Source organism: Chenopodium album, chromosome 24 (genome assembly GCF_948465745.1).
Source record: "Chenopodium album chromosome 24, dcCheAlbu1.1, whole genome shotgun sequence".
Classification (NCBI taxonomy): Eukaryota; Viridiplantae; Streptophyta; class Magnoliopsida; order Caryophyllales; family Amaranthaceae; genus Chenopodium; species Chenopodium album.
This window is the reverse complement of record NC_137857.1, coordinates 24,017,165-24,040,797: the sequence shown is the minus strand read 5'-3', so window position 1 is coordinate 24,040,797 and position 23,633 is coordinate 24,017,165. Positions and strand designations below refer to the sequence as shown.

Sequence of the window (23,633 nt, the reverse complement as noted above, 5' to 3'; positions counted from 1 at the left end):
ACATGGCACAACGCCTGGTATTGTGACACTGTATTCTTCACGTATCACGGTGCTTTCCCGTGTTTTTCCCGCGTTCCTTTTCTTGCAAGCTTATGAACTTGGACGCAAAAAATGTCACGTGTCACTCCATACTTTGCCGCGTCACTCCATATTTTGCCGTGTCACTGTGCACATGGAGTGACACGAGAATTTCCCGGGTTTTCTCCGCGTAAAACCTAAAACACGTTTTATCATTTAGGGGTGCTAATTCCCCGCGTCACACCAATCCGCTGGCGTGTCGCGCTAACTTCTTGCATGTTGCGCCAACTTCTTGCGTGTCACGGCGCTCCAAATTAGGGTTTTTATCTTTTCTAGGGTTCTGTGTGATCCCCTACTCATTTCCTCTATAAATACCCCCCTCCTTTCTGCTGTTCGGGGCACCAAAGATCACTCTCTCTCCCTACACCAAAAATCATTCTCTTCGATCTTCCTCTTTAACCTAATTACTACACTTCTTATTCTATCATAATACTTCCCCTAAGCACTCCAAGGAGTCCATACTTGACCCGAGATTCTGTCCTTAAACCAAGGCGTGAAAGGTAGAATTAAATAAGGGTTTGGACCAAATCAACTCTACTTTTTATTTAATTTAATTATTTCAATTTGATTTATATTTTTTTATTAAAGTTACTAACAATTTATTCATGATGTAGCAATTAAAAGGAACGCGCGGAATCTGAGTAATTTATTAATTTAATTACTTATTTTATTTTATATTGCTAGTATCATGATTAGGATTATTATTTGATTTGACTTATGCTATTATGGTTAAATTGCTTCCAATATTAATGTTTATTCTATTGTTATTTTGATCACGATATTGCATGTTAAAGGGAATATGTAATTGAATATCATGCTGAATAAGATAATTTGGACAACCGGTTTAGATTCCTTTAATCTTTTTGTTTAATTAAGTGGTCACAAATACTTTAGAATTATGTGTTGCATTAATATTCAACCAATTTAGTTTAATAATAGTTTGGAGCAAATTGAATCTTTGTTTGTATGCCTTTGATATCGCAGGAATACTTTTCACTATAAGAATCGAGTAAAGGCCAATACGGGCGAATGTGACTCCATGACTCACTTTGTACCATCATCCCCGATCCTCTTTTTGTGGTTTCGAACCATATGGAGTTAGTAATCTCATGGATTATGAATGGGGTGTAACCTTCACGGGTCAGTCGTTGTTGCCTATCGTTGTCCCTTAATCTTGGTTGCCTTAAATGATCCGTGAACGGTTTACAAGCTTCTTAAAAACTTGGTGGAGGCTCCCTACTTTGCTTTGTCCCTAATCGTATATGTTAATTCCCACTTCCTAGGAGTGCCAAGCATATTCACACATGCTTAACATAGGCGTGCTTCGAAAAATGCCTACAATTTGGTGACTCCACTGGGGAGGATTCTTGGTTATTTATTGATTTGAGTGATCGATATTTAATTAAGATGAGTGGATGAGTCTTGAAAGATTCCTGAAAATATTCCTGTGATTAAATTGGCATTTTTACATATGCATAGACGTTTTAACGTCGTATTTCAGGTTTGTCCCGTAGGATTGGATAACATGTTCGTGAACGAACAAATTAGGGGCACCATTCAGATTTCTTGTCTGCCGCGCCACGGCAGAGCAATCTTTCCAACGACTTTATTTCTCTTCTCACAGTCAGCTTCCTTCGATTTTTCTGATAAAACGTGTGTGTTCTACATACATCTTAGCCCCAGGGGATTTAAGCTCTATCAACCCAAAAACGCTCATGGCAATAAGGGTTCATCCAAGTTATTAAATCCACCCAAACCATGGAGTCGAGTTTGATTTCATTACTAACTTCCAGAGCTGCCCGTTGGGATACACCCTCAAGGGAGGCTGCCTTGCTAACGCGTCCAAACTCTTAACCATGGTACCCTTTTGACACTAAATAAACCTGAGCGTAGTAGAACATAGAACTTGACCTTAGGTTGCGAACTCTTCTTTGAATCATTGTGCCTACGTGTTCTATGTGTGTATATTTGATCGTTTTGAGTCTAACCTTAACGATCTTTCTTTGTCTATGGTGGATTATTTTATGACTAACGGTTGTCAATGGACCGTACTCACTTAGTAATTAGTGTCGTGTCACGATGCCCAGGGAATAAGTCCAGTCAGCTTTTTTTTTAGTCTTCCGTGCTAATTTGGTCCTCGCGTCAGTCACTTTGGTTACTGTTCAAATGTCTAGTCATACGATCATACCACGAGTCTTATAACATCACTAAATCACTCACGACTTAAGTATAGTCCACACACTTTCTTTATTTTCCAACTTGAGTCATGCACCATGTCGTTTATGATCGTATACTAGGTTCATGCACCCCCGTTTCCGTCGTAATAAAAAATGAGTGGAGCTATTCTCACTTGTTTTCAAATGTCTATTTTTCCCCTTCCAAACAATTAAGTGAATTTGTTTTATTTCACAGCACTTGGTCAAGGAGCAAGGGTAGATTGGTACGGTTCGAGTCATTACTACATCAACCTCTTAGACCTAAGAGGCGTTTAAAGAGAACGTCGCCATCTCCACATCACTTATCACCTTCAAACTACTTTCAGTTCGTCCCAATGGCCACTAAGGAAGATATTGAGAACATTAACAGGTCCATCGAGAGATTGTCTACCATGATGCAAGCGCACACTACAAGAGTCAACACAGTAGTGTGGGGAATATTTCAAGCATTACCCCCAAACTTGAACCCCACTGTGATCATACACTTAAGCATGGTGGCGTCCAAAGGGAAGGAAGTTAGAGCAAAAGAGTCGCCAACAAGTTTTAGGAACTTGTAAACCGTTCACAGGGTGAAAGTTACACCCCTTAACGATCCATGAGATCGTCAACTCCAATAGGTCTGGAACCATGACTGGTGTTCGGGGATGAGGGTACGAATCCAATCTAAAAGAGAAAGGACCCACCCTATAAAATAGGCCTCTACTTTATTCTACTCGTATTCATGTGCGCTTTTTGACTAACATGCAATCATTAGATTAATCCTAAACCTGCTTAATCTATGTTGGTTGAATATTAATGCACAAATAAAACTATTATTGGCAATCACTTGTATTAAAATGATATTAGCCTAAACCAAATTATTAATTATCTTATTAGGCATGATTTCAAGTACAAATTCCCTTTAAACATGCATAAAAGGCGTGATCAAGCAATAACAATAATATATATCAAGCAACATAATAATCATCATAATAATCATTATAATCGTAATCATATCAACGCTAAAGCATAAAAATAATAGCAAGATCCTAGGCATGATACTAACAAGATTAATAACAAATCCTAGCATGTCACTAAGCAATAAAGATTAAAGCTTTAGCCCTAACATGATACTAACATGCTATCAATATGATATTATAAAGCATAGGAAGCACCCTAAACATGATACTAGAAAGCATTAAAAACATCCTAACATGATACTAGACATTAATAAAATATAAGCATGCTTTCTACATGCAATAATAAATAGGGAGTAAGCTAATTACTTACTTTAAAGCCTCGTACCTCTTTCTAATAACAAAATACACGCATTAGTAAACTTCAATAAAATAGTAAATCAAACAATTAAATTAAATAATTGAAAGAAAGAGTTAATAAGTTTAGACTAGATTTGGGACCAAAACCTCAGTAATTATCAACATTTCACGTCTAGGGCGAAGGCAACTTCGAACTTGGCTAGGCGTGTCTAGATCTAATGAATGCAGAATGGTGTTTGCAAAAGGGTTGGTTAGGAAGGAGGGAGAAAGAATCAAGAAATTTTTAATGAGAGTTGATTGTATTTGATGATTGTGGACAGGGGAGATATGACCTCAATTTATAGAGAAAAAAGAGGGTCGAAGAATAAGAAAAGAATCTGAATTCGAATCAAAATAAAACTCGTAGACAGCAGTTTTTGTGGATTTTGTTTTTATCATATCTTTTGATTCAGAAGTCCAAATAAGTTATATAATATGTCGTTAGAAAGCTCTTGAAGTCTACTTTCCAACCCAATTAAAATCAGGTTAAAATCTTTTGTTGATAAAAAGATATGGCTGAAATAGTGGGACGATGTCAGTTTTGGATAGAGTTTCGTATTTCTTTCATATCTTTTTCGCTCGGAATTAATATTATAATATATCATTGGAAATATAAATTCAAGATCTATCCAACCATATAAAATTTGGATAATGATTATGAGGCATGAAAATAATATCTGACTGTCTTTGAACATCTTTAAATTCGAATAGAATTAGGATTCTCAAAAGAGGAATTTTATTCAATTTCAAACTCTTTGAAACATAATTATCAATCCTAACTCCATTAGGATTTAAGAGAACCTTCTAGAGTATTCTAGAAACTATAATCAGTCGTAATAGCTTTAGGAATGATAATTAATAATAGGCCCTCCGCTAGATCATTGGGCTACATATACATGTAAGAACTAAATCGGGCCCAGTTTAGTATTTTGGCCATAACTTCCTCATTATTCATCGGAATTGGGATTATAATATATCGTTGGAAAGGTATTTTCGAGCCCCATCCAAATACACTATCATTGGACCTTTATCATGGACCAAAATAAATTGAATTGGCTATTTTCATAAAATAGAGTTGGTTTTCGAAAACAGAAAGAAGGATTTTTAATAAAAACTAACCGCAACACTAGACTTTTCACACTTTCACTTCATTCGATTATGGTTTGACGCAAAAGGTATTCATCACTGGGTTTGGTTTTGGGGAGACACAATTGGGTGTCTACAAGTAGCGTAAAACAATGTCACTGTGGCTGCAATGGACAAGATCAAAGAGCAAATGAGTAAGATCTCTGGAGATTTCACCTATGTGGAACAGCCTCCCACTCCTTTAGATATGAAGGATAGACTACCTAAGAACTTCTCCACTGCTGATATCCCCAAGTTCAAGCCAACTGACAACCCAATGTTCCATTTGAAGGCATTCTTTGCAACCATGGCTCTAAAGGGGCTGGACGTAACACTCTTCCCTACGGTGTTCCCTCTCTCCTTGGAGCATATACTTGCTAACAATAGTTTTATTCTCTAGATCTCAAGCATACTGCAACTTGGCAAGATGTCACAACAATTTCATGAATCGTTACAAGTGTAACATTCAAACTAGAACGTCCGAACGTGAACTCTCCATTCTCAAACAGAAAGAGAATGAAGGCTTCACCGCTTATCTGAATAGGTGGAGGGAAACAGGTGCACTCTTGGTAGATCCCCACAAAAAAAGAAAGATGGTTCGCCTCTTGTAGACACCCATTTGTATCTCCCCAAAACCAAACCAAGTGATGAATACCTTTCGCGTCGAACCATAATCGAATGAGGTGAAGTGTGAAAAGTCAAGTGTTGCGGATCGTTTTCATAAAAATTTTCTTCTCTCTGTTTTTTTAAAAAACAACCTTATTTTATAAAAATAGTCAATCGAGTTTATTTTGGTCCATGACAAGGGTCCAATAATAGTGTAGTTGGATAGGGATCGCAAAGAGCTTTCCAACGATATATTATAAGCCCAATTCCAATGGATATTGAGGAAGTTATGGCCAAAATACTAAACTGGGCCCGGTTTGTTCTTTACTTGCGACCCAATGATCTAGATGAGGGCCTATTATTAATTATTATTCCTAAAATTACTAGGATTAATTATAATCTTCTAGAATTCTCTAGAAGGTTCTTTTAAATCCTAATAGAGTTAGGATTAATAATTATATTATGATGAATTTTATTTGGAATAAAATATTATTATTTTATTTTTATTTTAATTATACGATTTTAGTACAGATTCTGTAGATCAAATTTGGTTAAAGATCGGATTCCGCGTGGAAAGCACGTAAAAGCCAGGCTGTCGCCAAACGACAAGTCTGTTGTCTTGCGACCTCGCGACAGACTTTGTCGCCTTGCGACAAAGTGGTTTTGCGGCGACAGCATGTACTTTTATTCCTTATCAAATTCTATGCTTTTCCGGACTATTTTTCTAATAAATAGGGTCCTCGGCCTCCGTTTTTCAATCATCAACTCTCATCAAGGCTTACTTGATTCTCTCTCTCTTTCTAAACCAACCCTTTTGCAAACACAATTCCGCATTCACAAGATCTAGAAAACACCTAGCCAAGTTCGAAGTTGCCTTCACCCTAGACGTGAAAGGTTTATACTTTTATGAGGGTTTGGTCCCAAATCCAGTCTAAACTTTTTAACTCTTTTCTTTCAATTTATTTAATTTAATTCTTTAATTTTATTATTTTCTTGAAGTGTACTAACGCGTGTATTTTGTTATTAGAAAGAGGTACGAGGCATCAAAGTATGTAATCTTATTGCTCTATTCTTGTAGAAAGCATGCTTATATTCGCTTAATTCCTAGTATCATGTTAGGATGTTATTTATTACTTTCTAGTATCATGTTTGGGGTGCCTTTTATGCTTTCTAATATCATGTTAGTACCATGTTAGGTTTAAAGCTTTGATCTTAGATGTTTAGTGACATGCTAGGATTTGTTATTAATCTTGTTAATATCATGCCTAGGATCTTGCTATTAAATTTAAGCTTTATTATTAACATGATTTTGATTATTATTATGCTTATTATTATGTTGCTTCATATTATTTATTATTGTTGTTGCTTGATCACGCCTTTTATGCTTATTTAAAGGGAATTTGTACTTGAAATCACGCCTAATAAGATAATTAATAATTTGGTTTAGGTCAATATGATTTTAGTTCAAGTGATCGCCAATAATAGTCTTATTTGTGCATTAATATTCAACCAACATAGGTAAACAGGTTTAGGATTAATCTATTGCTTGCATGTTAGTCGAAAAGCGCACATGAATACGAGTAGAATAAAGTAGAAGCCTATTTTATAGGGCGGGTCCCTTCTTTTGTAGATTGGATCCGTACCCTCATCCCTGAACCCTATTTGATTCAAGACCTTTTGGAGTTGACGATCTCATGGATCATTAAGGGGTGTAACCTTCACCTTGTGAATGGTTTACAAGTTCCTAAAACTTGTTGGCGACTCTTTTGCTCTCTTTTCTTTCCCTTTGGACGCCACCATACTTAAATTGTATGATAACAGTGGGGTTCAAGCTTGGGGTTATAGCGCTTGAAATATTCCCTACAGTTTTTTTACGACTCCACTGGGGAGGATTTCTCTTTTAATTCCTGAAATATATTTTTGCAATGATTTAGAATGAGCGGATGAGACTCGAAAAGTTCTAAGTATTTCATGTGCGTAATTTTGATTAACATTATTGTCATATGCATAAAAAAGGTCCTCATTGGATAGACCATCCGAAATGATTCAAAAACATAGGATTTTACACGAAGGAAATTTGAGAAATATTTTTCACAACTAGAATCAAAATAATACCGCAAAATCTGGAAATTCTAACACGGATACCTGCCAAGGCATGTAGGAACTAGCGCCTAGAAAACAGTGCCTGTCACCTGTAAAGAGCTTCTGTCGCCTGGCGACAGGGGTTCTTTTGCGGCGACAATCCCTGTAGTCTGGCGCCAAGTTCTTCCAATGTCGAGCCAGAACTCTACCTTCTTGTTTTGACCATTTCTAGTATTGTTGGCTCGATTCTACTTCCTGATTCAATTTTTCTCACTAGTCTAAAACCCATATGTGTTCTACATATGGACATAACCCTCTGGGGGCTCACGCTCCATCTACCCAATCGAACGCTCCTGGCAACGACGAGTATATTCGAGTTTGTGAATCCACCAAACCGTGGAAGCAATTTTTTTAACTTGCGGGGTCCCATCCATACACGCCAACCCTTCCAAAGGTAAGGCTTCCGCGCGATGCATCCGGACTCATAACCATGGACCCTCTTTGACTTACCCATATCCTTGAACTTTAGAGAACTAGAGCCATGGTTAGGTTGCAAACTCATTGCATCATATTGTGACTATTTGAACTACTTGTGCATCTTTGCTTGTGCATACTATATATGTGTTAACCGTTTGTTTGACTTGTGTTTAAGTCTAGATAAACCGATTAATGACTAAAAAGGACTTTGTCTAATTAATCAATTAATTAATTTGACTAATAGGCTAATAAATTAATCAATCTGACTTAGTACGACTTTAGGCATGTCCCCTTAGAGTAAAATTACTGGAAACAGTCCAGATTAATGTTCCGGTAATGGCGCAAAGATTTGGGCTGTGGCGCCTCTGTTTATTGTCTGTCGCCTGGCGACAATTCTGTCGTCTGGCGACAGGCTTTAAATAGCGGCGACAGTTCTGTTGTTCCGCGACAGTCCAGTTTCTTACTCAAGTCATTAAGACGAGTCTAATTAAACAGTCTGCTAACCAGTTTCACCAGTTTATTAATGGTTTAAACCATGTTTAAGTCTTTAATTGAGTCTAGGCACTTAGTCCCATGGTCACACACAAAAGTCAAAGCATGTCACTTACACTCACTTATAAAACACACACTTAACATGTTTGTCACACTATGACCATGTCTAGAGAGTCTTGAATGCGTGTTTTCCGTCATTTTTTCAGGGGGGTAAATCGGATATTAATCCTCCATTTAACCACTTGTTTGAACCCATTCCCAAAAATATGCACCCTATATTTGCTTTTTTTTTGTCTTTTTTTGCTTTTTAAACCAAAAAATCAAAGTCAACTTGAGTCAAGTCATTAAAACGAATATGGTTTAATTTACAGCGCGTGGTCAAGAAAAGAAGGGCATCTAATTAAGGAAAACACTTTCGTTCAAGTCTTACTTTTTTATAAGCCAATCGTTAGGAAAAGAAAATCTAAGAAGATAATGGCAAGTCAAGAAGAACTCAATGAGGTTAAGGGACTAGTGGCTAACCTGGCTGAAACGTTGAAGGGTTTAACTCTTCAAATTAATGACCCTGCAAGACAACAACAAATGGAGCTCATTCAGGAAAGTTTGAGCAAACTATCTAATGACTATAAATTCCAGGGGATTAGCTCGCAAGGGGTATCGGTGGACAAGGACCTTCTTCCGCAGAAGTTCAATGCCAACGACATCCCGGAATTCAAGCCAATGGATAACCCTTATTTTCATTTAAGAGCATTTGAAACTGTAATGAACATTAAGGGAATAGATAAGAAAGCTTTCATTCCGTGTTTTCTTTATCTTTAGAAATTGTGTGTCAAAAATGATACTTTTCTCTTGACAAGAGAAAACCTCTAGTTGGGAGTCTATTGTGAGTGCTTTCATTGATAGATACAAGTGCAATGTTCAAGTTGAAACCGATCATAGGGAACTTGAAATACTGAAACTAAAAGAAAATGAAGGCTTTACTTCCTTCTTTAACAAATGGAGGGAAACTTCTGCAAAAATGGTTAAGCTGCCTAGTGAAAAGTATCTGTAAGGATGTTCATCAAGAACCTCCAAGAAAAATACTCAAAGCATCTCAAGTACCAAAACAATTTGCACACTTTCAAGGCCGTCTATGACATTGGCATCAATATTGAGGACGACCTAGCTAAATAAAAAGCTACTAACAACAATAACTCCAATAGTGGCTGGAAAGGTAAGAAGAACGACAATCCTTCTTCTTCCAAAACCGCCCACTCAAATAATGTTGGCACCTTTAATTTGAATGAAGTCCTTGCTATGAATAATCAAGGACAAAAGAAACCATTTAAGAGGAACTTTACTCCTATCGGCATGAGTTATGACACCGCGTTCGATCGCCTACACGCAAAAGGTCTTATAACTCTCATTGGACCATTTAGGGATCCACTTGTCGAAAGGAGAACGGCTAGCTGGAATCCTAACGCACACTGTAAATATCATCAAGGTAGGGGCCATCCCACGGAAAATTGTTGGAAGTTAAAGGAAGCTATCCAGGATATGATTGATAACAACAAACTTCCATTGCCCCCTGCAAGCAAGAAGCCAAGCATCAACACCGCACCACTATCGGATTCTTTGGCTATTTCCGATGAGGAAAATCGAGTTGACCCATCAAGTCTCATTAAACCTATTGAGACTATTGAAGAAGAGGAAATCTTCAAGGATGCTAATGACTATTTCCCTTATGGGCAAGAACCTGCAACTAAACAGGAAGTGTACATGCTTATGAAGGTTATGTCAGAAGCAAACAGGTCGATGCACCAGGCCACGAAGGTTCTAAAAGAACACAACGAACTACTCAAAAATAGGCCTCCACCAAAGGAGAAGAAATCATTCTCCCTCCAAGTGATTGACACCCCTAAAAGGAGAAATAGGCCATACACTCCAATTGGGACATCTTATGCAAACATGTTCAAAATGCTCTCCGAGAATGGTAAAAATTTAACCTCTCGAACCGAGACCATTTGAGTCACTTAAAAGAACAAATAGGTATTACTGTCCATATCATCAGTCAGGAGCACATACAATAGAAAATTGTTTTAAGTTCAAAGAATTGGTCCAAAGTCTAATTGATGACAAGAAGCTAGTCTAACTCCCACGAGAAGCTACAATTAATGGAGTTTGGGACAGTGATGATGAGGATGTCTACCTCAAAGATGTCGAAGAAACTCCACTTTCGGCAATATATCCAATAATTGACATTTGGGACAAAGAGGATTCACCTATAGATGTCCTCACAAGGTCCGGGAGAATGCAACCTCCCATCACAACACAACCTATCCCTACTACTCAACAAGTTCCCATACCAATCATAGAAGACAATGATGTTGTCAAGCAGTTAAAGAAGACTAAGGTCGAAATGAATGTATGGAAACTCCTAGCTACATCTCGAGAACACAGAGTTGCAGTCATGGACGCTTTAGCTAAAGTAGGGGTAGATTCGGACACCACTCCTGAGGGGTTGGCTAACTTTCTCACGAATGATCTCCCAAGTCCCATCAACCTGATCACCTTTTCTAACAAGGATCTACTGCCGAAAGGTGACAAGCACAATAAAGCTCTCAACCTCACAGTAGTTTGCAAGAGAATGAATGTACCTATGACTCTTCTAGATAAATGGATCGACAATTAACGTTTGCCCACTTAGAACTACGAGGATGCTAGGGATAAGAGATGAGGATTTATCCCCATCAACACAAGGAATAAGAGCCTACGATAACTCGCGTCGCCAAGCACTAGGCACAATTACTATGAACATAACGACGAGAGTAATCGAACATGCTACTACATTCCAAGTTGTGGACATTAAGGCATCATTCAACCTACTATTGGGACGCCCTTGGCTTCATGACCTAAAGGCCATCCCTTCATCTCTTCATCAACAAGTAAAAGCCATAGTTGGAGAAATACCGATTACGATCGATGCTTCACCTATGAGAATCAAGAAAATAGAAAATCCACTAATCAATGTGGAGCATGATGAAAATGATGAAGATTTGTGGGGCTTTAATGAAGAGGTCTCCTTGATAGAGGAAGATGAAAGGACCCCTCTTCACTACGACCTCCACTCAAACATGGTAACCAATGCTATCTTGAGAAAACAAGGGCACTTCCCTGGAATGACTCTAGGAAAGAAGAAAGAGATAGCCAAACATATGGGACTACCTGGCCTCCCTAAGTTAGATACTTTCGGACTTGGTTTCGAACCAACTCTCGAAGATCTTAAGCGAGCCCGGGAAAAATCAAAGGCACGTAGGAACGCTCGCACACAAAAGAAAGTAATTCCAATGGATCAATACCCTCTTACCTTAAATGGACAGTTTATAAGAGAGGGAGAGGATTATCCATGCTATGAATTTCCGGAACCTTTTGTTGTAAACGACATAAGACAACCTTCGAGATATTTCTGGATTGCTGCTTTCTAGATGAAATCCCAACTCCTAGCTATAAGGAAAAAGCACCCCCATGCTTTGAATTTAATGTCGTGGGACTTTTTTTGGGCGAGAAAAGAATGAGCCAAGATACATAGAAGATAACTTTTCACTCATTCAAACGGTCCTATAAAGCAAAGGATTCGATCCTTCGAAACTCATCACCCCGGCAGAAGATTTAGTGCAAGGATGGCGCAAAACCGTGAAAGTAACTATTGCAAGCGGAAAGAAGATCTCGATAACTACAGGACAAGGGCTAATGTTCGTAGAATCATCTGAGTCAGAGTCCAAGTCAGAGTTTTTCCCTATTGAGTCCTCTAAGTCTTTGGTCGTAGCACCTCCCTCTAGCTCTTCTATTTCTACATCTACTCCTAGGATAGTTAGCAGTCAAGTCCCAGCGGACATTTCTTTGTTTGATGTAATGATTTCCGAGTTCAATAATATTTCTTCTTCCCCTTATTCCTCGTGTTCTTCTTTAACTCAAGATGATGAGCATTGCTTAACTAACAATGAAAATGACAAAGAAATTATTAAAGCAATGGAAACACTTGAAAATAAAACACCAATAATTGAGGACACTGAAACGGTTGATATCTCAAAAGATCTAACCATTAAAAGAAAAGTTAAAATCGGACTCACGCTAAACAAAGATGAAAGAACCGATTTAATTAACCTACTTAAAGAATTTATCGATGTATTCGCTTGGTCATACGAAGATATGCTAGGCATTAATAGAGAAATAGCTCAACACACTATACCACTAATCCCAGGAATGAAACCTATAAAACAGAAGTTACGTCGAATGAAACCCGACGTAGCTCTCAAAATAAAAGAAGAAGTACAAAAACAAATAACTGCAGGTTTTATCAGGGTATCCAAATACCCTGAATGGGTCGCAAATGTGATCCCAGTTCCGAAAAAGGATGGTAGAGTTCGAATGTGTATCGACTATCGAGATCTAATTAAGGCAAGTCCAAAGGACGACTTCCCTTTACCACACATCGATATTTTGGTAGATAATATAGCGAATCACGCACTTCTCTCATTTATGGATGGATACGCGGGGTACAACCACATTCTCATGGCCGAAGAAGACATGAAAAAACAACATTCATAACACCTTTGGGTACTTACTGTTACACGGTAATGCCATTCGGAAACTGCCGGTTGATGGATGGGGTAGTTTTTTTTCTAAAAAAATTATTTTTTTATTACTTTTTTTAAAAAAAAATGCACCATAATATGGTGACACGTGTACATGGTAGACCCCCACTAACAGATTAATGGACAGATTAATGGACGAAATTTCGGATATCCGATCCGGTTTTTAAGGTTTCTGATATTTCGGATCGGATATCCGAAAAAAAATTCGGATTTTCGGATCGGATACGGATCGAAATTTGTCCGAGAATTTTAACTACCCGATTCGAAAACCCGGTGATCCGATCCGAAAACCCGACTATCCGACCCGAAAATCCGGATATCCGATCCAAAAATTCGGATATCCGAAAATTTCGGATCGTAATTTCTTCGATCCGAAAATTTCGGATATCCGAATTTTCAGATCGGATCGGATATCCGACATTGAACAGCCCTAGTTGGAGGTGATTGGTGGTAAAAGCCAACTTCTTTTTTATGTGGTGGTGAAATAATTTTTTTTTTTTTTGTGAAGGTGGTAAAAGCCAATAAGCGGTTTTTTTAAGATGGTAAAAGTCAAATTTTCCTAATAATAAAACTGTAATTTACCTAGTTTTTTGTCTGATTTGGGTCGAGTTTGAAAGCCGGCCACATGTCCCCAAAGCTTGGTCCCCCTCTGTGTTCTTTTGAAGTGAAAGTACATGTTCAAACATTGATTTTGAAAAGGAAGGGGGGAGAGAGAGAGAGAGAGAGAGAGAGAGAGAGAGAGAGAGAGAGAATTAAGGAAGAAATACAATGGAAGTGAAAGAACAGAGAAGGAAAAAAGTGGGAAAATGGAAAGGTAGGTCCTAGAATAATGTCGTGTAAGGGCGTTTGGGATTAGAGATGGTAATATTTGGTGTCTAAAATAACATTATATGTAGTAATATTACAAATGAGAATAGCAGTAGCCAGTAGGTGCATATTATTTAATTATCCTATAAATTGCAAATAACAATTTAAGAGTAAACAAATCTAGTTAATAGTTATAAAAAAAATATTAAGAGACTAATTCATTTTCTCCGAGGTAGATTATTTGGGTTTGATTATAATGCTCATTAATAATTTGCATCATACAAGAATGATTGAATGACAGCAAAATCTATTGTTAGACATGTTAGGTAACCAAATAACTAATATAATCATTTATACATATACCTAAAAAGTTGCAAACAACTCTTATTTAACTCATTTTATTACCAACTTGACAAGAAATAGTCGTAAATCCATCCTATTTTCACGGAACATTAACAAAACCAACCCAAACACAAACTCGTTTACAGAAAAACTCAGACATAATATTGCATATGACAACTTTTTTCATGCATTATTTTACCAGACATCAACCCATATTTATGCCTATATTTAATAATCATCCACATTTTTAAAGATCATCAAACAATTATGAGTGGAGCTAGGGTATGTTCATCTCCTGATCTTTTCCCAATGTCAACTAGCAATAATGAAGATTTAAGCTTAGAAGGTAAACTTTTATTGCTAATTTTTCTCTATTATTATTCTTGGAGATTAACGTTAATGGCATGTATGATGCATTTGTTTTTTCGTAAAAACAAAAAAAAAAAAAAAAAATTATTACTTGTAAAATAATAGAATGATTAAATTGTACCTTGTGATACATTTGCATCTGTATTTCAGAGATAAACTTGTAATAATCTCGTGTTTAATAAGTTGATTTAATTTAATTTGATTATGGAAAGGTAATCAAATAAATGATTTTGGACTTTAAAAAAGAGAAAAAAAATCATTAACTTATTTGTGTTGTGAAATAGGTATTTCAGCAAATGTAAAGCTGCTATTGAAGCTGATTCAAGATCATCAAGAAGCATCTGTTAAAGGGAATTTGGATGATCGAAAAGAACAAAGATTTGCTGGAATAATGACCATCTTAGATGATGTAAAAACAAGGTTGCAAAAATCTCAAACAAGTTCTAAGAAAAGTAAGGCAGAACTTAGACGTTGTTACACTGATTTACGCGTGAATCCTCCTAAGGATGTACAAAAAAAGGATGAAACGTTGATCTTAGACGAAAAGGAAAGGCTGCGAAGGGATCTAAACACGAGTTATGCAGCACAAAAGCGGCTAGGAGTTATGTGTGCAAGTTTAGGGAGGGAAAAAGAGATCATATCAAGGGAGTTGACACGAAAAGTACAAGAGTTGAATGAAATGGAAGAGCATATTAATGATCTCAGGGCACAAAATGAGAAGTTATCAGCTAAGATACAGGCATGTGTAGCAGAGCAGAAGGAGATTAAAAGAAGCGCGAAAGGGTCAGAAAATAACATCAATTATGCAGTATCTCAGCAAAGGAATAAGGAGCTTTCGGAGCAACTTCTGAAGTCGTTGGAAGGCTATAAAGCGATGAAAAGGAAGCATGTAGAGGTGAAAGAAGAGAGGGATGGGATGCAATCTGCAATGGAAGAACTCGGAGATGAGGTTAAACATAGTATTGATATAGTCCATAGCCTCAAGCAACATGTCGCCGCTTGTGGTTTGGGTGAGCAGGGTTGGGAGATTGAAGAGAACATCACTTCGTTAGAGCATGTTTTTACAAGACTTAATGTGAAGACTTCGAGGCTTAGGCAGGAAAGGAAGTGAAGTGTTTGAGGAATATCCAGACTTCAATTTGCATAGTCTAGATTTTACAAGTTCTGTTGATTGTGAATGAAAATGTGTCCTGTTCTTGTTTCTTTTTTGAGAGAAAGTTTTCCACGAACTTATATGTTCGATATTTTGTACCAAATAATATGAATATGCATATATGTCATAAAACTTTGTATGAAACTGATTTATAACATCATCACTGAGGAAAGAAAAATAGTTCTTGTTTTAGAATCCATTATTATAAGCAACTCTATTGTCCTGGCTAACAGCTAAATTTTCAGACATTACACACTTTAGTTAGAACTATATAATACATCAAATAATTCATGATTAAATATGGGCATAATCACATACAGTTAATATATCAGATCAAAGCTCAGATTATAACTTTAAAAAAATTTACAGATGCTGCAACATTATAACTTGACAAATAAACAAGTATTCCTGATAGATAATTAGACATTCTCAAGTTTGTTTTTATTCTTTTTTTTTTTTTTTTTTTTTTTTTGGACAGGCTCAAAGTTTAATACAGTGCAAATGATTTAGCTAATTGACTATCTTAAACTTCAAAATGTCCAGGAATATTAAGCAACTGTGCCATTTACAGATCTTGCAGTTTGTGTCCAGCTATACAATGCAAAACCCATGAATTGCTCGCCAATTTTGCTCCACTTGAAATGGCAAGAGCTTCTGCATCCGATCTCCTGCTGTTAAGAATTATGTTCTTCTTGCGAAGATCACAGTTGGCAGGCAATTCAATACTATAGACTATGATAGTTGATGATGCTGGAGAAGGGGATGCACCAATTTGATAAGTTTCTGCAATAGGCTTCCTGTGTAGCACAGTTCCTCCTGCTGCAGTAACAAGGTCTTGTAGATAACCCTTGTACGAAAGTTCAAAATCTACAGTAAAATAGAAATTGAATCCAGCAAAGAGCTTGGGTTGCTGCAATTTATAACATTTAAATGAATATTTAGATGGAAATAATCAGTAAGGTTTTCATATAATTGCAAAGTTGCAGTAAAAGGTTGTAAGTAATATTATGGCATTTGGTAAAAACAACTTAAAAGTAAAGGGGATAACATTGAGAGTTTATAATAATTTAGAATGCTTTCAGAGTGTAACATTATTATCAAATTTTGGGACTACCGATGATATTCACAGTTGCATCAGATAATCAGTTCGATGGTAAAATAACTAGCTCCACGGACATGAGTGGATTGCCAGAAAATAGGGTTACTCACACAAAACAGACAATTAATGAAGCTTTTTTAACGAATCAATTGACTGGCTAATGGAAACTTATTGTCAACACAATCTGTGATGATAAAAAGGACTTCACCGTACATAAACATTTCAAGAGTCAAGCTTTAAGATATTAAAAATGATACAAAAATCAAAAGCAACCATAATACATTGTGGATAAACCATTATCGGTTTGAAGCAAGTGTTCTACATGTCAAGTAGGCCAAAACAGCTAGGAAAATGAAGCAGGTTGGTAATAAACCTCTGTACTAAGCACTCAATATGCTTAAACATAGGAAGCTGAATTTCTTTTTTAAACATTTACATCATTTGTGTTGATCAAACAAAATAGTAGTAGTTGAATGCTAAGTATTGAAACTGGACTTCTGATTGAAACTTACTTTGTTAAGAAGCCTATATCTCCCTAAACGAGGGCCATCCCAGACTCCATGAATGTCACAAGTGATTTCATAAGGAACCTCTTCAATTAGTCTCTTGGCCTCCAAGCAAGCTTGAACCCCTGCAAACTCGAAAAAGTTAAAAATTAAGTATAGCAAAGGCAAGACAACAAGATTTTTAAAATTTACGACACTCTTGATATAAAGGAATGCACTGACATTTGATGCTTAATATCCATTTTCCTTCCAGGATCCCCATCATAACTTTCAGTGTTCTTTTACATGCTCCATTCTCATTCGTTGATGCAATAACATGGGTAACACTTGGATTCCAGTGGCCCACTACCTCAACTCCAGATGACTTAGCTAGCTGAGAAACAGCTTCCTGCAGATCCCACTCACATTAAGGATAGCTATAAGCCTATAAGTAACAATTGTTGCCATAGTTATGAAAATTATTATTACCCTACCTTATCTACAGTAGCAAGAGCCGAACAACAGAGGACCACTTTCTCAGCTGACCGACCAGAGTCCCACCTGTTTATGCTAGTAACATGTCTAACTGCAGCCTGAGGTCTTTGGCAAGGAGGGTTCCTGCATAATATAAGAACATTTCAGAATTTTGCATTTTACAATGCTGTCCGAAAATAGCTCATTAGAAATCCTATAGGAATTGGTTAGAGATTAGCATACCCCTTTTGATTACATTTTCTGACTTGTGTTATAGGCAATTCACAAGGCAACTTTGAGGAGGCATGAAGAGGACATAATATAACAAAGTGATCCTGATGAAAATGTAGCAAATGCAGAATGATATGTGGTTAGAATTTTAACAGAAAAGTGTCAGTAAGCTTGATAGACTGCAAACTAGTAAGCACTTACAGCATCCCAACGACACTCTTGAAGCTTTTTGGCACAGGGGACATGAAAGCTTTTGCGACAACTCTTCTCATAACAGCCCAGAGCGGCTCCTTTCACTCCACATAAAGAGCACTTAATCCTACGGCTTCTTGTCAATTCTTCTTCAAGGTTGACCGCAATATTATCATTAAAATAAAGATTAGGGGCCCTGCACAAGAGTAAAATATAATATTTGATCTTTCACAATACCAGTTGTCCAAAATGCAACGCCATTAACATTAGTCACTAAGAGACCTTAGACAATGAGAATCAATAACATTAGCAAAATTTACAGCATGTAAATAGCTTGGCTGATTTTAGGCAAAATTATCCAAGAATTAGTTAGCAACTAATCTTAAGGATGCTTCCTATGTAGAAGTAGCGAAAATAAATATACAACAGATTGGAATTCCTTTGGTATTTTACGAAACATACCACTCAGTGCAGTTTTTGTGTGAATGGATGACAGAACCTTCAGAGTGATTGGCTAAAACTGGTCTACCTTCAGAATAGTGAGTCATTTCACCAGAAGCCTGCATTAATAACCATCAGTTAGATATCCATTTGATTGTACTCAAGAGGATATTATGAACTGACTGCTTGCAATAGAGTAATACAGTACCTCTGTCTCTTCAGATGATTGACAGAAAGCACATTGGATGGAAACTTTGTCGCATTTGCGCAAAGCTGGTACATCTTTTTGGCAATAGACCTTGCCCTTCTTTAATGAATTTCCTGAACTATCATTGTTAGATTTTCCTAAAACACACCCTTCAGCTTGTTCTGCAGCCTTTAATTGAACACTTCCACCTCCATCAGCAGCATTTCCTATCAAATTAACGTTTGCAGAAATCTCTTGTTCAGGCACAGATGTCAATTTACTAATCTTCTTAGGTTTGTCATTGGACACAATGGATTTTCCTCTAATAATATCAGACTGGGCAAGATTTTCCTTGTGCTTCTTTCTTTTTACAGAGTCACCATCATGGATGTTCTCAATGCTGTCGTATTTCCTCTTTAACTTTCCCAATTTCTTGTCTTTCATAGTTCCTCTTTTATTTCCAGAAACATCAGGAAACTTGGCAGGAGCATTGCCATTAATTTCCTTCAATATAGTATCAAATGATTTAATTTGTCTTGTTTTAGGAGTAACAGAAGCTTTTGCACTCTCTAAAACATTTTCAGTGCCAACTCCTTGATATTGGATCAATTCATCGGGTGTTTTTGAGCCATTATGGGCCTCTTGAGCCTCCATTTTGTTCTTTCGGCAGTCTTTGCTTACTTTTCTACCTCTCTTGTAGGGTAGTTTACACCTATTTTGGCTATCTTCAAATTTTGTTCTAGGATAGGCATTATAAGGTAGCTCCTTGTCCATTATAGAATTCTCTTCTTGCCGACTAACATTAGCTAGGTGCTCTATAATCAATTTGCTGCCAGAAGATGCATCTCTCGAGGCTGCTTCCACCTTCTTTCCAAGCATTGTATTGCTATTTGTCTCTTCAACCTGCATTTAACTCAAATCAATACCAGAGACTGGAAGATACCTCAACATTAAAACTTGTGATTTATAAGAATGTCAGTTACCTGCTTCTTAATGGGGCTTGAACAAAGTTCAGGTGAGCATTCTCTTTGTGTCCATTCGAACATCTCACTGTCATAAATATCTCTATTGCACTTGCTGAGTGGCTCTTCCTACAAGAATGGATCAGATAATAAGCTAACATACCCAATTATTAAATAATATAAAAATAAAGAACTAGAAAAATTAGGAAGAGCAAAAATCAATTAGTTAGACAAAGTAGGTTGAGCTGCACCAAAGCCTGACTAAAAGGCAGAAAGGTCAGCACATCTTCTGAGCTTCAAGATAAGCACATAGTTCAACATAATATCATTTAACTTGGTGGAAATATAGAAATTGCAAACTTACTTCCACAGATTTTTCTGCGGGCACATCATCATCTGAATCCTTCAGATCACTAAAGGAAGGGGCTTTCATTGGGGTACATGTCAATGTCTGATCCTCATCAGTCTGAGGACTTGACCTTTCTACTTCTTCTCGTAACCAGAAGAAAGGTGACATAAGTGACCGTTCTTTCTCAGTTGAAAGCTGATGTTCACTCGGAAATGTTGAGCACTTATTTATATGATTGTTGATTACTTTGTTTTGAACAAGTCCATCTCTTTCCTGTCTTGCTGGACTCTCAGTAGTGGGAGAATGGGGCACTTGAACCCTTTTATTCGTTGCAAATGAAGATTTCCCTCTGTTGCGCCCAGAACGTTTTGGATTCACTTTTGATGCTACAGAATTTACTCTGCCTGTTCTTTGACACTTCACAGTCTTAGGAGTTTCTTCACCAGTATCCCTCATAGCATCCAAATCACCATTAGCCTGAACTTTTGCATCTGCAACATGAGAAGTATAACTTAATAGATGAACAAAAGATGTGTGTGTGTGTTTTACATATAGGGAAGAGTCAAAGAGATCTCACGAGAAATTTCTTAAAATGAGAAATAACTACACATACTTTTTAGTTGAATGTGCATATTCATTTTTAAACTAAATGTGCATATTTTGATCACATTTGAGCTAAAAAACAAAAGTTGCACATATAGTTTTAAGAAAATATGGACTCAATTCAAAAATTATGCATGCCATATCGTTCATTTACTTCTAAGACTTTAATTGTGTTACTGATATTGTTGCAACTTTTTCTTTTATTTCAAACCTTTGCGTATTCTTTAATTGTGGTACTGATATTGTTGCAACTTTTCTTTTCCCTTAGCTTGGCAGCATGAGATCCAAACTAAACAGCTTATGAGCTGCAAAATCACACTGGCGGCAATTCTTTAACAACAAGACAGAAAGTCTTAAGTGTTCAAATTCTTATACTAGAACAAGAAAACACAGGAATCCTTACAGTTTCTCTTTTACGGTACCCATTGTAATTACAACCATGAGTCTCTGAGCATGTGATTACATAAATCAGGATTCAGGAATCAATTTATAAGAATAACTAAGGGATCTTGAGACATGGTGCAGTGCCAAGACTGTGAACAATTATGAAGTGGCCTTTGCAAACTAGGGTCCATTATGATATCGCTGAGTAAAAAACTAATCAAACTCTCACACTTGATAATTTGATCTGGATTTTAAGTTCCTCAGATTACTCCTAATCTAATAAAACATTACAGGTTTGAATGCTTACTCCAAATAGTCGAATATAATTCACAAACAATTTTTTTTCCTAATTTTTGTTATCAACTCTCTAGCCTTTGAATGAAATTAGACATTTATTTATACTAATGATAAAATAGTAAAACCAAACCATGGGCTTATGAACTAGCAAAACAATTAAACTGGCTGTAAAAAAAACAAGATCATAACAAGGTTACTCAAAAAGCCAAGTACTTAATCAGGGTGTCAAGAATCAAATGACAACTTATTCAATTCATGCCTTAGATTCTACATCATATTATCACTACTATGAGAAAAAATACAACTCCATATGACACAACAGCCATCGGATGATTATACCACTCATGTAAAGAGTATGAGCAGGTCGATTAAGGGATCAGTAATTCATTTAAGCCATGCAAGGAACAAAAATGAATTAACATGATAAGCTAAAGTCTTCAAACAAATTATGTCACAACAATAACCGAGGTGTAAAAACTAAGGCCCGAGTGGGCAATGTTTTCACAAATTGTTACTAAAATCCTATTATATATCTGGACAAAGATGCTTCGTTACCTGCTAATTTGGTCGGTCCACTTTGAGAGACAAAGAGGGTAACCCCCGATGCAACTTCCATATTCTTGTATATGTTTACCAGGTTGTCCATGTGAGGAGCAGGACGAATTTCTGCAGCACAAGGAAGAGCTCGTTTAGAGAAAGTCATTGATTTACTGAAGAAACATGAACTGTCAATAAGGATCCAACCTTTCTGAAGTAGTCTTTCTTATAAAAAGAATTAACTCTTCTATGATATCAGAACCTCTATCACCTTAGTGCGCCTTAAGCATTTTTATACGAAGAACAACATAAACACATGCAATAAGAATTAGATTTCAGCAAATAATTCCCTAATCCTTCAGCCAACAAAATCTATTTTCAACATTCTTAATTTCCCATTCATTTCATTAGTACAATTTTCTAGCTTTGATTTTTGTACAAATCTCAAGGTGGTCTTTTTTCGACATTCTTAATTTCCCTTTCATTTCATTAGTACAAATTTCTAGCTTCGATTTCTGTACAAATTTCAAGGTGTTATGACATAAATTACTGTATAGTATTGAGCAAGTAAATACTAATGTAAAGCAATAAATTTGTGTAATACTAGCATTTCATGAACACGTCAAATTGAGAAATTCCTTAAATTGACATCAATATTAACCCCTACTTCTCCAAAAGTTCTTCGGGTTTATACTTATTTGTGAGATAATCGCCGTCTAACATAAAGAACTTTTAGAGACGGAAGAAATAGCAGGCAACCAATGAACAATTTGGACAACTTAATGTCAATGTTATTATACTCGTAATAAATAAAATGAACTAACACCAATAACCCAATGAATATACAAGTAGAATAAAATTGAGAAGTGTAAATGGACCTCGGCGCTGATAAGGCACTTTGCAAACCGGGCAATTGGAGCCTGATTTCATCGATTTATAAATACATGAACTGAAATTATTAGAAAAATCAATCAATATAACAGTCAAATATTATAATAAACCATAAAATAAAGAAAAAGGAAAATATATTACAGCCACTTACTTGCAGAAAACATGGTTGCAGGTAAGAGAAACAGCAGAATCAAATAAACTCAAGCTGCAAAATAACCCAATTCAATTTACCAGTTATTAAAATATAGTCGAAATAACCCAGAATTTTCTTTAGAGAAATCCGAAAGTAAATTAAAATTAAAAAGAGAAAATGGGTAGAAGGGAGAATATACCAAATAGGGCATTTGAGCTCTCGGCCCATTCTTTCGAGATGTGACGAATCGGCCATTATTGTGAAGTTGACAGAGTTAAGTTATACTGAGGAAGAATTTGAAGAATTGGGTTTTAGGTTTTGAAATTGATTGGCAGAATTCGAAAATAAAAAAAAAAAATGGAAGTGAAAATGTGAAGGAAAGAGGGAGAATTGGAGAAATGGTAGAAAGGGGATGAACAAAAAGGATAGGGCGGAGAAGATTGCGAAAGAAGGAAGTTTGGTGGGAAATGTCAAAGTTTTTCAAAAATTTTAAACCCCGCCAAACTTTTTAGCGAAAACTTTTTCATTTGCTACTCCATATTACTGCGGTAAATCGAAAATGACACGTGTTATTTTCTAATTGAAACATTTTCATTCATTTTATGGATTTTTTTTTTTGTCAAATCTTCAAGAACATATAAATTACAATATTCATCCGTTAGAGCACTCACAACAATGATCATTTTTTTTCT

General features: G+C 36.4%; 2 protein-coding genes across 2 annotated transcripts; one reads left to right on the top strand and one right to left on the bottom strand.

The window, feature by feature from the left end:
* Positions 1-14,421: 14,421 nt before the first annotated feature.
* LOC145610678 (uncharacterized) lies at positions 14,422-15,637 on the top strand. The gene is made up of 2 exons (XM_081665977.1): positions 14,422-14,500; positions 14,808-15,637. The coding sequence occupies exons 1-2, from the start codon at positions 14,422-14,424 to the stop codon at positions 15,632-15,634; spliced, it is 906 nt and encodes a 301-aa protein (XP_081522103.1). The 3' UTR covers positions 15,635-15,637.
* Positions 15,638-16,110: 473 nt separating this feature from the next.
* Positions 16,111-23,314, bottom strand: LOC145611992 (protein BREAST CANCER SUSCEPTIBILITY 1 homolog). The gene is made up of 14 exons (XM_081667373.1): positions 23,141-23,314; positions 22,960-23,013; positions 22,796-22,866; positions 21,936-22,046; positions 20,112-20,587; positions 19,769-19,876; positions 18,807-19,688; positions 18,620-18,717; positions 18,167-18,353; positions 17,978-18,069; positions 17,755-17,878; positions 17,504-17,669; positions 17,288-17,406; positions 16,111-16,586 (listed from the first exon to the last, which is right to left on the bottom strand). The coding sequence occupies exons 1-14, from the start codon at positions 23,194-23,196 to the stop codon at positions 16,242-16,244; spliced, it is 2,889 nt and encodes a 962-aa protein (XP_081523499.1). The 5' UTR covers positions 23,197-23,314; the 3' UTR covers positions 16,111-16,241.
* Between the last annotated feature and the right edge of the window lie 319 nt (positions 23,315-23,633).

What these genes read in the sequence shown, in the direction of transcription:
- LOC145610678 (XM_081665977.1), top strand. Translation starts at nt 14,422, where the DNA reads ATGAGTGGAGCTAGGGTATGTTCATCTCCTGATCTTTTCCCAATGTCA. An exon ending in TGAAGATTTAAGCTTAGAAG is followed by an intron (nt 14,501 to 14,807) that starts GTAAACTTTTAT and finishes GTTGTGAAATAG; the next exon opens with GTATTTCAGCAAATGTAAAG.
- LOC145611992 (XM_081667373.1), bottom strand. Translation starts at nt 23,196, where the DNA reads ATGGCCGATTCGTCACATCTCGAAAGAATGGGCCGAGAGCTCAAATGC. An exon ending in AGTGCCTTATCAGCGCCGAG is followed by an intron (nt 22,047 to 22,795) that starts GTCCATTTACAC and finishes CTTGTGCTGCAG; the next exon opens with AAATTCGTCCTGCTCCTCAC. An exon ending in AGAAAATGTAATCAAAAGGG is followed by an intron (nt 17,879 to 17,977) that starts GTATGCTAATCT and finishes TATATTATGCAG; the next exon opens with GAACCCTCCTTGCCAAAGAC.